This window comes from Apus apus, chromosome 2, assembly GCF_020740795.1.
Source record: "Apus apus isolate bApuApu2 chromosome 2, bApuApu2.pri.cur, whole genome shotgun sequence".
Taxonomy (NCBI): Eukaryota; Metazoa; Chordata; class Aves; order Apodiformes; family Apodidae; genus Apus; species Apus apus.
Window position 1 is genome coordinate 93484426 of NC_067283.1, and position 14560 is coordinate 93498985.

The 14560-nt window shown below is 38.6% G+C and overlaps 1 protein-coding gene across 1 annotated transcript in view; it reads right to left on the reverse strand.

Annotated features, from left to right (window-relative positions):
- LOC127380409 (dynein axonemal heavy chain 5-like) overlaps nucleotides 1-14560 on the reverse strand; it is a 157763-nt gene that overhangs the window by 68247 nt on the left and 74956 nt on the right. The window contains exons 48-56 of the mRNA XM_051609233.1: nucleotides 13390-13479; nucleotides 13053-13289; nucleotides 12380-12547; nucleotides 8468-8674; nucleotides 7177-7506; nucleotides 5619-5825; nucleotides 5289-5531; nucleotides 4369-4523; nucleotides 1021-1685 (exon numbers count right to left, since the gene is read on the reverse strand). Of these exons, the coding sequence (XP_051465193.1) occupies nucleotides 1021-1685; nucleotides 4369-4523; nucleotides 5289-5531; nucleotides 5619-5825; nucleotides 7177-7506; nucleotides 8468-8674; nucleotides 12380-12547; nucleotides 13053-13289; nucleotides 13390-13479 (2302 nt within the window). The remainder of the gene's footprint in view (nucleotides 1-1020; nucleotides 1686-4368; nucleotides 4524-5288; nucleotides 5532-5618; nucleotides 5826-7176; nucleotides 7507-8467; nucleotides 8675-12379; nucleotides 12548-13052; nucleotides 13290-13389; nucleotides 13480-14560) is intronic.

The following is a 14560-nucleotide window of genomic DNA, read 5'->3' on the forward strand; positions in this document are numbered from 1 at the left end:
TAAGAATCAGGTGGGTAATTTCAGAAATCCATGAGACCATAAGAAGTACCAGCGTGTACTCTCTGTACAAAACACAGAGGAGGAACCTGGCATCCTGAGGAATGCAAGTGAAATCACAAGGCAATTAGGCTGAGCTGTTAAATTCAACATTAAATGAATATCCAGATGAGGGTAGAGGGCAGAGTAAAAGAAACTAAAAATTTCTGGGCAATGCAATGCTTCAAAAAATTTATCAAACTATGAGAAAGTCACCAAGAAAAACTGTAAGTATAAAAATCCTTATGTAGGAATGCATGCATCTAAATGTAAATGCATCACATACATTTTTCTAACCCTCAAAAAAAAGCCTGTGTTCCTTCCAGGCACACAGCCACACTCTGCCTATGGAGATACATGTCCACAGGTCAGTTTTGCAACAGGCAATAGCAGGAGAAGAAACAGTTTAAATTCATATTCACCTCCAAACAGCATTCAGTTTCAAAAACTGTTTATTTACTGTGCATGATCTTATGCAGTGCAACATTATGGAAATTTTATATTTGCCATATAACTTTCTTCCTCAGAATGACTGACTATGACCAGTGAACTCACCTTCTCTCACATTCATTTTTAGCATGTTTGAACGTGAAAACTAGGATCTCACTACTTCCTTGGCACATGTACATGTACACATATCACAGCAGGAGTTTCAAGTAATTTCACTGCTAACTAATACTACTTTAAAAACTCATCTTCAAGCTGCAAATTCAAAAAAGTTGAATGAAAAAAACCAAACCTCCACATATTTTGTAATCGTAAGCACAAATGGAAACATATAAGCCTGCTTCCAAATGAAAGTGAGGCTCACAAGTTAAATCCATACTTTTACGTTCTTTTCTCAAATTCCCGTCACCTATTAAAACAAAAAAAGAAAAAAAAGAAAAACAAAACAAAAAAAAGAAAAAAGAAAAAACACACACACAAAAAACCCAAACCAAACAAAAAAAACCACAAATAAAAGTCAAACAGATTTTACAGTACCTGTTCTCATGCGTTCAGACAAACTTCCAACATTGGCAAACCTCTCTTTGTAAATAGATTTGTAGCCTTCAATGAAGGACAGGTAAGATTTTGGAGTCACAAAAGTTCGTCGCCTGTATCGTTCAAAGTATTCAACACATTTTCCAGCTACAATATCTTGAAATGTTCCCATGGTGCTAACAACACTCTGTTTCACTTCATCTGTGCACTCAATATGGTAGGAAACTAAAAAATGCTGTGCAACTGCTACAAGAGCATCTTTAGGCCAGCGCTGGAACCAGTCCATGGTACAGCCTGAAATCAGGCCTGGAAACTTGAGTGCACGAGTTCTGAATTTTTCCCCAACAGGAGAAAAGCAAAGAACAACATGCAGGTTATTACGAACTCGAGCAAGAAAGTAATTATAAAGATTTTCGCTGGTGGCAGCACGCCTTGGATACTCCTTCTTCATTGCAGGTATCAGGTCTTGTGTGATTTCACCTATTTCATCTCGTGCAAAAAGATTTGAGACTTCACCTGAAGCCAAAACATTGTTCATGTACTCAAGAAAGGATTCATCTCTGATTTCATTGTCTGTGAATATAAAGACAATGCCCTTTCCTTTTTGCCCAGCGGTGCGGTACAAGATTTTCAGATCATCCAAAAGGTTATTGGTGGCATAAGTTCTGGGATAAAAAAGGATAAAAGAAAGAGAGAACAAAAATTCCAGATCATTTTAGGAAATATCTATAATCTGGCTCAGATTCCTTAATGCAAGAAAAAAATCTACATAAGAAAATAATACCATATCTCCTGCTTCATTTTTTCAGTTTGTTTCTTCAATATTTTTCCAAGTGAATGATCAGTACCAAAAATCATGAGAATGGAAATGAAATCAACAGAATAAAATGCTGGAAGAAAAGATGCTAAGAGTAATACTTTGTCTAAGTTAATTACGCTGCTTTGCCTCCCTACAGTCTGCAGACGTAAACTCTGTTAGAACTGAAGGTTAGTACAGCAGGATTAAGCTGCCAATTCAGCTCTGATACCTGTAATCATTAAGTAAATAGAGGTGGATTATCTCTGGAAGATACTGAAAGCAGGTTAAAGAAAATCATTAAGAGACAAGAATAAGCAAGACTGAGATCAAGTTCCAAAATAGATGTTTCAGCATTACCACTTGGGCTGATTAATTCTGCTGCAAATAGAGACCATTACTGTTTTTTTAATGTACACCTCCTAGAGCTGGTGCATACTAGTGAGGTTCAGGTGAAGTCCAGGGACATTCAACAACAGATTTCAAATTATGCAATATCAAATTAAGTAAAGTAAGGTTAATAAAATGGCAGATATTGTCCCTTATGTTATTTGCCAATTAAGCTGAAGTTTGAAACCAGTTTCCTTTTCCTAAGAGTTGAAGTATGTTCAAAGTCATAAGTAATACTATCAATACACAGGTCCCATTCTTCAGCATTTGAAAACAATACTCTTATTTCAAAATGAATTATGCCATACAGAACATCTCCCAGTTCTAATCCAGCTCCATCTTACCATTGCTCAATAAATATCCCTAATGCAAGCACTGCAGAACTTGTAAAATAATCTAATTCCTCGGTTTGCATGTGTGAGCTGCAGTTGGTACAGTGATTAGTGGTGTTAGGATGCAAACATAAGAATTTCTCTGCTGAGTCAGAACCATAGAATCATCTAGGCTGGAAAAGACCCTTAACATCATCAAGTCCAACCAACTACTATCCAGCCAGAATAGCAGGTAACCTAGCTCAAAACTCTTCACACCAGCATTAGAGAGAAACCATGAGCCAGCATCTACTCTTCACTATGAATTTCTTTCTTCCCCCCTCCATATTCATAGCCATTGTATTAGGAATATTAGAAGGTATGTCCATCTAGTCCTCTCGGTTATGAACCTGCTGAGACTTCATCTGGAATATTGTGTCTAGTTCTGGGCCCCTCAGTTCAGGAAGCACAGGGAACTGCTGGAAAGAGTCCAGCGCAGAGCCACAAAGATGATTAAGGGAGTGGAACATCTCCCTGATGAGGAAAGGCTGAGGGAGCTGGGTCTCTTTAGTTTGGAGAAAAGGAGACTGAGAGGTGACCTCATCAATGTCTACAAATATGTTAAAGGTGGGTGTCAGGACGATGGAGCCAGGCTCTTCTCAGTGATGTCCAGTGATAGGACAAGGGGCAATGGGTGCAAACTGGAACATAGGAGGTTCCACATAAACATCAGAAAAAACTCCTTTACTGTGAGGGTGACAGAGCACTGGAACAAGCTGCCCAGAGAGGTTGTGGAGTCTCCTTCGCTGGAGACATTCAAAACCTGCCTGGACACGTTCCTGTGTGATGTGCTCTAGGTGATCCTGCTCTGGCAGAGGGGTTGGACTAGATGATCTTTCGAGGTCCCTTCCAACCCCTAGGATTCTGTGATTTTTTGATTCTGTCATCCTCCACAGCCTCCTGTGGCAAGTTACAAAAGATGACTATCCACTTTGTAAATACATACTTTCAGCTACCTGCATTTTTAGCCCAGCTACAGTTAGCTTCAGCAAATGAACCTTTCTTAATTTACTGGAATATTTATTTGCCTTATTAATGCATTTCAAATCTCACAAGACTCTATTCTGTGACTCCACACTTTCTTCTTTCCTTCCTCTTTTTCTGACTGTTCCTTCTTTCTGCTTCTGGGATAGAAGAGGATGTGGTATGTCTGTCTTTCCTTTAATTAGAAACCTAGTAACACGGCTCAAAGACCTCATCTATCTTTCTAAGGAAGATTTCTCAGCATGTTGAGAATTTGCAGAGTGAAATACACACTGTCAGCCCTCAGTTCTTACCCCCTGTAAACCCTATGTCAAAGGAGAAACAGAGGGAAGACAGGACTTATTCCCAGTCACTTCAGATTTTTACAAATTTCTAAATTCCACCACTATGCTCTTAAGTCATTGATAGCAGGTGTAATAAGACAGTCTTGGTTCATAAGCCTCTATATAGAATGTTACTATTTCCCTTGACCATCAGCATTTGCCCACTATGCAGAACAGATCACATTATCACATATTATCTTTAGTGCAAAATGGTATTTTAGTGGGACTTCACAAGGCTGCATTGCAGACTCAAATGCTGAAGGAAAGACAGATCTCTTGTCAATAGCATAAAGGCAGCAAAACACAGACCTGGCATCTGTCCTGTATAGATTGTGCATTTGAGCAGATGCTTTTGATTGAAAATGCAGTTTATAATTGAGGGATAAAATGTTTGACAGACTTGCATTTCTTTAGGTTGATTATGAGATGTTTATTTCTATGGCAAATTAAAGAGCTAATATCTATGTACACTGCATTGTGTTACCTTGTTAAAGTAATCTGAAAGCTCTCATATCCAGCAATATACGATGCTAGTCTGCTCAGACTCTGTTTTCCAGATCCACCCACACCCACCAACAATGCATTTCCTCGCGGCGTACGAATAATCCGTGATATTTTAATCAAATGGATTATTGCATCCTGTGTATTGAGACAAAAGGAATGAAAACATGTAAAAATAACAATGTATATTCAGCTAGAAGCACATTGCTAGGTAACTGCCTCTTAACAGCTACATGACTTCTCTGGAGCCTATGCCAAAAACTCAGTCCTGTACTCATAAAACCCCAAAAACATTTCCCCCTGCCTTTAGTGGATGGCAGGGCTAGCCCAAAAGACATGTCCTCGTATCAGGCTCATATGAAGCAATGCCATATGCAGTGTTTGTACTTAGCAGAGCTGAGGACGTGCCCCTTAAGGACTGAAGGAAAGGTATAAAGTATGTGGATGAACACCCTCCCCCAACCTTTCAGCTTAGCTATATAAAGTACACTGCAGGCATTTCTTATTTCACTTCCGTATTTATCTTAGTGCAAAAATTAATTTGAAATGCCCTAAAACTCTACCAAACCACCCAGTTTAAAGCTGAAGAAAGCATCATGGATCAAGAGACCTTTGAGAAGGAGATAACTTTCAGAGATGCAAGATGACATTCACACTGTAGAAACAAATAAACTGAAAGAAAAGATGGGGTACTGCAAATAGATGGAATAATTTGAGAAAGCAAAGGCAGACGAGAGACAGCAACATGGTTTTATAGAGTTTATTTGTAAGGCTCAGTGGATACAGGCCTAGACATTCTGAGCTATCTCCAAAATGATTTTATAGAAATACACAAGATCCATGTATCAGTAAGTGCAAAAGACCTGCCGTTTTCTGTATTGATATAATTAAAGGCACTAATACCTTGAAAAATACCAAATCCATCTTTGATCCTCTGATAGTTTCATTGTACTGTTGCATGAACATTTGTAATCTTTCAGCCAAAAAAACCAAAGATGGGGTAGGCTCATAAATTTTAGGAGCCTTCAACTCTGCATCATCAGGTTCATCTCCAGTAGCTTCTGGGACATCACGCAAGAAATCCACAAAGAACAATTCTGTTGACTCATCTTCAAATAGATCTTGACCATGTTCTGCAGAAGCAATCTACAACAATACATTAAGGATTGCTTCAGTAATGAAACATTTCATAGGCCTCTTTCTGTGGCAAATCCTGGAAAACTATTTACCTACCTTTTTCATCACATCTTCAAACCATTCTTTATCACTTTGGCTGATGAACCTGTCTGCAATAACACGTCTGCATTCATGCTGGAACAAGGCTACCAAAACACTGATGCTCTGGCAAACTTCAGGAGTAACTGCAAGCATTCCTTGCCAAATACGACTGAGGTCCCGTAAATTAAAGATGTAATGAAATTTAGCTGGAGTTGGTAACATCTAGAAAACAATCATAAGCTACATTCAAATAACTACTATATTTTCTATCTAGTATGATATGAATATGGAAGTTTTCACAAACTACAAAATCCACATTGCATTAAAGCAGAAATACAGGCTTGGCATTTAAGAGGCAATGATAAAAATGAAGACATTACAGTAGCAACAACAAGTCCTTTAATTTCACATAGATTTCACTAAAATTCCATTGAATCTTTCAAGCTCCAGGAACTGAAGAGTAGCCAAGGCAGGTTAGCTAATGATGGCATTAAAGGCCACAGTAAAAATGTCAGCATTCTTAACCTGTGGTGTTGCTTCTGGCCTTTCCTCCAGACCATTTCTGTCTCCCACCTGTGTCCTTTCCAAAAACATGTGAGGAAAAGCTCATGAGGAAAAGCTCATGAGTAAAAGGAAAAGCAGATGAGTAAAAGCAAAGAGAGCAGAAAAATGAGAAAAGAAGATCTGAAAAAATTAACAACTTAGCAATTTTCACTACATTTTCACTATAGACAGTTAATTAGCAGTAATGATTTCTGTTGAATATACTGGTCAATAGTTGGCTGATCACTAGTTTCACTAGAAATCTTTATTTCTCTGTGTAAGCCAAGTTTATGTTTACCCTCGAGATGACTGGGAAATTCTGACCAACCTATTTTGCACTGGAAAATATAATTTATCAGATCCCTGTCTATCCCTCTTTCCTCCACTCTCCACCACTTTTTCCACTAGAAGATTAAATTTTGCACACATTGCTATGCTGTAATTTTACCATAACCTTTCAAGTTTCATTTTACACATACATTTTATTTTCTAATTCAGAGCAACTTTTGCTTAGGAATTGCAGTTAAATGTTTTTAAAATCTGTTTGAAATGGAAAAAGTAAATATTTAGAATTTACTAAATGCCAGATTTCATTTCTTTTGAACTGATGCCCTCCCTGCCAAATCTGACTTCCTTCCTTTAACTCAGATCTTTGAAGTGCCTCACAATCCCAAATATCTTTACAGAAGATTCCTATCTAATTTTTAATTTATGGTTCCTTATGCCCTTGACATTTTCTCAACCAGAAGACCACTAAATCTTCCTATCAGCTATGCGTACTATATTATACTTACATAATTTATTTTTTATATTAGCCATAGAAGGCACTGCATATAATCACATTTTATTCAGCTAACTGGGTGCTGATAGCAACAAATTCAGAACAGAGGCATCAGCCAGCAGTTATGGATACAGGTCACAGCTTCACAATATGAAGTATGACCACACATGGCCTGTACAAAAGACCTGGGTCTTGTTGCTTTGTCATGGTACAGGTGTTTCAAAGGCTTCTTGACAGACATAATTTTACCTTGGCTTTTGTTGTTTGCCAAACCTTTCGAGTTGTAGATACTAACGCTGAAGCCAGTTTACATATTTCTGAAGGGAAACCTCGTTGTTCACAGAAATAGCCTTCTGCTATTGTTCGAAATATTTTGTCAACAGAGGAACTGGAAGGCAGTGTGCAGTTGTAGATGGTGAACTGGCGTTTCAGGCGCTGTGGGATGTCATTCCGACCTCCTCCAGGGTGAATCATCGCAGCTACAAACTGGGTGTCGACTACGTTGGTGAATTCTCCTGGCTTCTCCAAATTGTAGAAACCTTTCTGTTCCATCAGCTGTCTTACAATCTCGTTGGTGACCTAGTTATCACCAAAAGAAAAGAGAAACGGAGCGGTTAAGTATTTCAGGGTTCTCAACTTTAAGAAAAGAAGTCTCCAGTATAATAAGTCTCCAGTAGACAGAAAGACATCTCTTATCTTTCTTAATTTCAGTTACTTCTCTAGACACTTTAGCAATTTATAAAGTCATGCAACGTGGTATTAAGCTTTCTGATGCAGTGCATTGGCAGCTTCATGTGCTAAGCAGCTGTGGACTTGAGATCACATTCAATTGTATTTCCATAATATACGTCTAAGAAAATTCAGCATTTTAAAGTTTCATTCCAGACCATATATTCAGATTGCCACAGGTGCTCAGATGGTGACAAAGAATGGTTAGTTTAGCACAAAATATAGTCATACATTCACTTGTATAGAGGCAGTGAGAGAAGAGGACTATAGAGCTACAATGAGAGCAAGAAAATTACTTTTTCCCAGTAGTATTTTTTTAAAAAGTCAGATTTTCAGAGTATAGGCCTCTAAGTATTCATTCACCAATATCCCAAGACATGTCACTAGTCTTGATGTCAACTGTGATGTTAGATTTCACCTAATAATAACTACTTTAAAGTCCATAGAGGATGAAAGAGGGAAGGAGTATCTGACTGCTTCTTGGATTCACATGCTTCCTTTCCCAGGTTGGTTCTTAGTACAGCTAGTTTGGAAATTCTGCATGCTCTTTATGTAACCAAAGCAAAAGGCTTAAAAGGCACAATGACTGTACCTAGCGGCTTGATGCTGACCCTAATCTTTTGGGACTGACAGCTTACCACTCTTAGCAAAAACTGGCTTGGGGAAATTGCTTTTAGTAGGCATACTACTCTTGTCCATATTAGACTACCTTTTCCATAAACTTTCCTATTTTCATAACTCACATATCAGCATTTCCACCAGCAGCAATGGTGAGACCACCAATTCCCAAGTGTTAACATTTTCTTTTTACCTGATCACCCCATTCATTAATCACAGGCATGTTTATGTCATCAATAAAGACAGTCATTTTCTTTCCTGCAGGAGGACCGTATGTGGTGCCCATTCTTTTATCTATGTAACTTTCTATGCTCCTCTGGAACATAATTGGCAGAGTTTCAGAAGAAAAGTTCAGGCATTTGGTCAAGTGAACATCAGGATCATACTTGCTTGTGTAATCCTGCAAGATAAACCAATTTTAAGTGAAGTGCACCAGTAACTCCAGATGAATTCAGTCAAAAGGAGATGCAGATGCTCAGTAGCCCTGCAAAAACCAGACATCTATAAAACCTCAGCTCTGCTATTAACTTCAAAATGTCAAACAACAGTGTATTTAAAATAAACAGGCCATCTCCAACCTCTGTTAATTTTTTTGCATAAAGCTCCTAAGTATTAAAATTTACAAGCTTTTAACAGACTTCACTAAGTGTTACAAGTAGACAAGACCACTCAGGATGCAAATAAACATTGCATTAGTAATTGTTAGGGGGTTTCAGAAATGAAGCTGTTAGCGATGATGTATTACAACAGTCTGCAAGGAACTGTATCTTACAACAAAAGCAGTGAAAAGGAACAGTAATATAAAATTAAACCCATCCACATTGCATTTACTGAGAGGAATCCTTGGGTTTTATGAATGCATATAATTCCCACAGCTGCTCTGGATGCCCTAAAGCAACAAAGTTCCACTGTTCATACTTAGTAAGGCTTTATAACAGAACTGGAAAGAAAAAGAGGTAACCCTGGAGTCACATCAAGATGTATAAATAAAGCATGGGAAATATTTTGTTTAGCAGGAGTACTGGGACATAGAAGTAGTATTAAAAATTCCAGACTTCCAACACTATTTCTTTTTAAAGATTCAATTCTTCTGCAATTATGACACAGTTGAATATAATTTAAATTCTTATCTTTATAACAGGGTTGACAAGAAATATTCCCATTTTGGTACCACAGAAAAATAAGCCTGTATCATTGCTGATTAAGTGCTCTACAAGCAATTCCAGCAAGACATGCACTCTATGTGACAACAGAAAAGAAGATACATTTAAGTAAGCCCCCTCAAACCAGTGTCACAGGTACAGGTACCAAGTACTGGCAGTGGGGGCTGTGGGGCAGCCCCCTGTGAGGACAGGGCTTCCCTGTGCCAGACACAGCCAGTTCCAGACAGCTCCAACAGACTCACTGGAGCCCCTCAGCCTGTTGTAAGAAGGGGCAAAATGCTGCCTGGTAGCTGAGAGAGAGAAGTGAGAAAAAATGTGAGAGACAGCCCTGTAGACACCAAGGTAAGAATGAAAGAAGAGGGAGAAGGTGCTCCAGGAGAGATACCCCTGGAGCTTGTGCAGAAGACTGTGGTGATGCATATTGTCCCTCTGAAGCCAACGGAGGACAACACTGGAGCAGGTATCCACTCTGTAGTCCTTGGAGGTCCCCACACCACGCTAGGTGGATGTGCTCTGAAGGAAGTCATAGCACATAGAGAGCCCACGTTAGACAAGGCTCCTGACAGGAGCTGAGGTCTGTGGAGAGGAGCCAATGAAGGAGAAGGTTTTCTGGCAAGAACTGCAGCCTGTGGGGGACCCACACTGGTGCAGTCTGCTCCTGTCCCATGGAGGACTATGTCCCATGGAAAGGACTTGTGCTGGAGTAGTTCATGAAGAACTGCAGCCACGGTAAGGACTCATGCTGGAGCAGCTGATGAAGGTCCTTGTGGAAGGGACCCCATGAGGGAGCAGGGAACAGTGTGAGGAGAAAGGAGCAGCAGAGAGGAGCTGTTACAGATTGGCTGCAGCCCCCATCCCCCTGAGCCACTTGTGGTGGGAAGAGTTGGAGAAGTTGGGAATGAAGGAGCAAAGTTGAGCCTGGGAATAAGGGATGGGTGAGGGGAGATTGTTGTCTTTTTCACCATCCTATACTATTTTTCATTAGCAATAAATTATAAATACATTTCCCCAGGTTGAGTCTGTTTTACCCTTGATGGTAATTGGTGAATGATCTCCCTCTTCTTCTCTTGACCCACATCCTGTTAAGCAGGGGGAGGGAACCAGTGGCTGGATGGAGGTCTTCCAGCCACCCAAGGTCAGCCCACCACAACTATGAATGCACAACTATTAAAAAATACACTTACATTTCATTCCTTACGGTGTTTCAAAATCTTTACATGGTAACAGTAATATTCCACAGTACATAAATGGCAACTATCTTTGAAAAGGGACAGGTTATTTAATGGGATTATTTTTGTTAGTTAAACTGTCCAATTCCAGGTACAATTTTCAATTCTACCATGCAAGTTTCATATTAGATTCTGAGGGTTTTACAATTCATGAGCTAATAGCACATAGAGTAAATGTCTTTAAAACACTGTAAGTTCTTTATTTTTATATATAATGACACCTTACTCACTGTTGAAGATTACTTTAGATTACTACCTAAATGTGTTTACTTTTTCATGAAACTAGCTGCTTATATCTGGAAATTTCTTTTTCATGAGGTGTAGTGAAACAGAATTCTACAGAAGGTGAAAGCAGAAGGGCAACGGTTGTGAAGGCAGTTAACTTTCACTTCTAAGCTTAAATGTGATCAAATATCTACTGGCATTGTGCTCCCTTGCGTAAGAAAAATACTCTGCTCTACAGAGTAGACACAGGGTAAGCAGCTCCCAAGAATCAGCTCCAATTATTTTTAGGGACAGAAACAGCAGCTGAATGCTGGAGGTTGCCAGTATCTGGCCAGAATCCAGCATGCAAAATATCAAGACCACCACCCAGACCCCGCCTCCTCACTCTGCTAAAATAGTTCTCCAGCTGGTGCCAGGAGCAGAAGTCGGCATTACATTGGCATGTATGTTGGCATCAACAGCTAAGCTGAAAAAGTAGTATTAATGGCTGCTGGCATCGGTACAACTCACTTTATGTCAGGGCTCAGAAAGTACATGGCTGAGGGACACAAGACAGCTTCAGATTTTAAGGAAGTCAAAGGTCAGTTCAGGCCAGTGTTTTTCAGATATTTTCAATTTCAAGACCTCTGCAAAACATCCAGTCGAGGTACAGATGCCTGAATGGCAAATTCTACCCAGCGGTAGATCAGTTTTATTTAGCTGCCTCTCATTGATGAAAGAGTCTACAGATTCCCCTGGAAATCACAGACATCATGCTGAAAAACATGTCACTTGCATTTTTTCACATAATGGACATGAAATTTGATGTGATATCTGGGTTGGTTCAGCCTTTTGATTATTGACTCTTCTATAGTAGGTTACTGATTTTTTTTAAGTGCCATATGATTAACCCACACCATTTTATAATGCAGAAAGCATGTATTTTTTTATTTAATAGCAATCCTGTTATTATTTTCTTCTACAGAAAGAACAGTATGTCATTTTCAATGAAGGAATTGAGAGTAGATAATAAATGTTAATTTTACCCTCTGAAAAATTACCATGAGTAAAGAGGGAAGTTGTTTATTTCTCCTCAGTTTCACTTGTAAAGGAAGTTTGAAAGTTTTTGTAAAGGGTGTACAAAAGATCAGTTCACACATCGCACCACTGACAAAGCTCCCAGACATAAAAAAATCCTCCAAGGATCAATGTTTTCTTAGCAAAATCTCCAGTTTGACTTTTCAAAAGCAAAGTATACGAAAGAGCATTTATCACATGATCTTGTACCCATGGTTAGCAAAGTTGAGAAGAACTCTTTATACTAAAGTACAGATACTGCCAGTTTTCTGCTTGTAGGCCATGCGAGTGCTGGCAAAATGCCTCCATAAGAAAGCTAGTATGTAATCTGAAGAAAAATTTGATTACTCTTACACTTTAATATTTGTGGCAATATCGATTATTGCAATGTTATCATACAAAGATATTACACGTTTCTCCATTCAAACCTACCTTAATCATAACTGTTTTTGCTGTTCCCTGTTCCCCAGTCAGCAGAACAGCTTTTCCTTGCTTCATGATAGTGTGCATTAAAAAGTCTGTTCGGACACTGTCTACATTTGGAACTAGAATGGAAGTATATTCTGGCACTGAATCTTTTGGGTAAATATATTCAGGGACCTGCATAAGAATGACACACAAAAAGTTTAAGACTTTCTACTGACCTACACAATCACTTTGTATCAGAACACAAAACCAAATGTACTTTATAAAATATACATTAGCAAAACTTTTCTTCCCAAAAGCCAAGAATCCATCCATCAATCAGTATCCTGGCAAGTTTTTCTAAAAAAATGTTGAACTAACGGGATATTTTAACTCGACTATACTCCGTTGCATGAAGAAAGCCTGTCATTACTGGGAGTTCTTAAATAGTAGGGAGATAGCAGAATAAGCCAACATCACTTCTGTTTCACAAAGCTATTTCAAACACATGTTCTATTCTCTTCCGAAGATACTTATGGAGAAAAAAAATAAAAATAAATTCAAAAAAGAAACTCTAGAGAATTTGGTAGGGTTAATCTTCCTAACCAAATAATGCAGGTTTTTAATTAATATGCCCTTTGCCAGATACATCTTTCTTGTATACTCACTAACAAAGTTTACCATGGGACAGCAAACAAACCTTCTTTGACCAGTGCTCCCACTGGCCACAAGCATTGATACCAAATTCAAATATGGTCTCTTCTCCATTCACAGCTGGAAGTTCTTTCACTGCGGAGTGCTTCCGTAGGAACAGCTCCATTCTCAGTCTGTCATCTGGTTCCAGAAGAGCTCCAGCTGACCACATTAAAGCAAAAATGAACAAGCGAGCAATATGCTCCTCACTGAGCTGCCTCTCATACTGGTCAGACAACAGACCCTGCAAAGCAGATGGAATATGTAACGCCTGCCCTTCTAGAACAACATCTCAGCACAAGTAACAGAATGAGGCAGCAAAAAAAACTGAATGTCATATCTACCTGTAGGAGGTCAATAGCCTGTTTGATGTACATACATTCTAAAACTGGCATTTTTGGTGTCACAGCAGAGAAAAGAAAATCTATCACATCCTAGAAAGGAAAAACAGCATTTAAATAATTATGTACCAGTTTCAATGGTATATTTGAGACAAATTTATTAATATATAATTCCAAATATATTCTAAACTTAATTCCAAACAACATTTTTCCCCACTTCTGAGATTATAAGTATTTAGATTTAGACCATGACATTTTGCTAACAATAACATATTAGAAAAATAACTTTGATGTACCCCAGTCAGGCCAATTACTCATATGAGCTCCATACAGCAATTTCCTGAAGAGCAATTTGAAGACTGCTTTTCAGTCACATCAGGGATCTGCCATTTATTCTCTCCACTGGAGATTTTAATCTACCATTGCCATTTTTGTAGTGGGAAGATAAAAGCACTAGAATTGTTGTAATGATACAGATATAATCAACAGCCTCACCACTATACATTTCTATCTGTCTGATCTGTTAGGACTGCACTATAATGTACCTGACCCTCTTGAAATCGATATTATTGGTTTTCTCTGGAACCCTGGCAGGATCCAAAGGGAATTTTCCAGTTGATTTTAAGGGAATCTGAGTTTTCCTCAGGTTACTCCATAGTGATGGTTACCATGCCTGCCTCTTCTAAGTGATCTGCAACATCTTTAGCAACATTTCAAATTGGTGTGAAGTCCTCTCTGAGATTTGCAATGCATTTTTTTTTAAATATCAATCACCATCCATAGTACAGACTGATGTCAATTATAACCTAATCTCACCTTCCTTTAACAATTTTTACTTAAATCCCTCTGGATTCCATTTGCCATTGGTATTTTCATAAATCAGAACTGCCTACTCATTCTGAGAATTAAAGTACAACAGGGACACTATGAGAGATATTAATTTTGGAGGATGTCCATTTATGGCTCCCACATCCTGTCACTGAGAAGGTTAAGATCATGAAGACACTCAGTCACCCAAAGACATAAAAAATCACCTAGATATTTTTTAAGAAACAGTGAGCTGCTTACCTACATACCCACAAGCCTTGTTCCAACTTTCTGTTAAATTTTTTGCCACTTAAGTTTCCTTAGTACCCTATGCTGAGCATTTATTGGCTCAGAGACTGAATTGAGA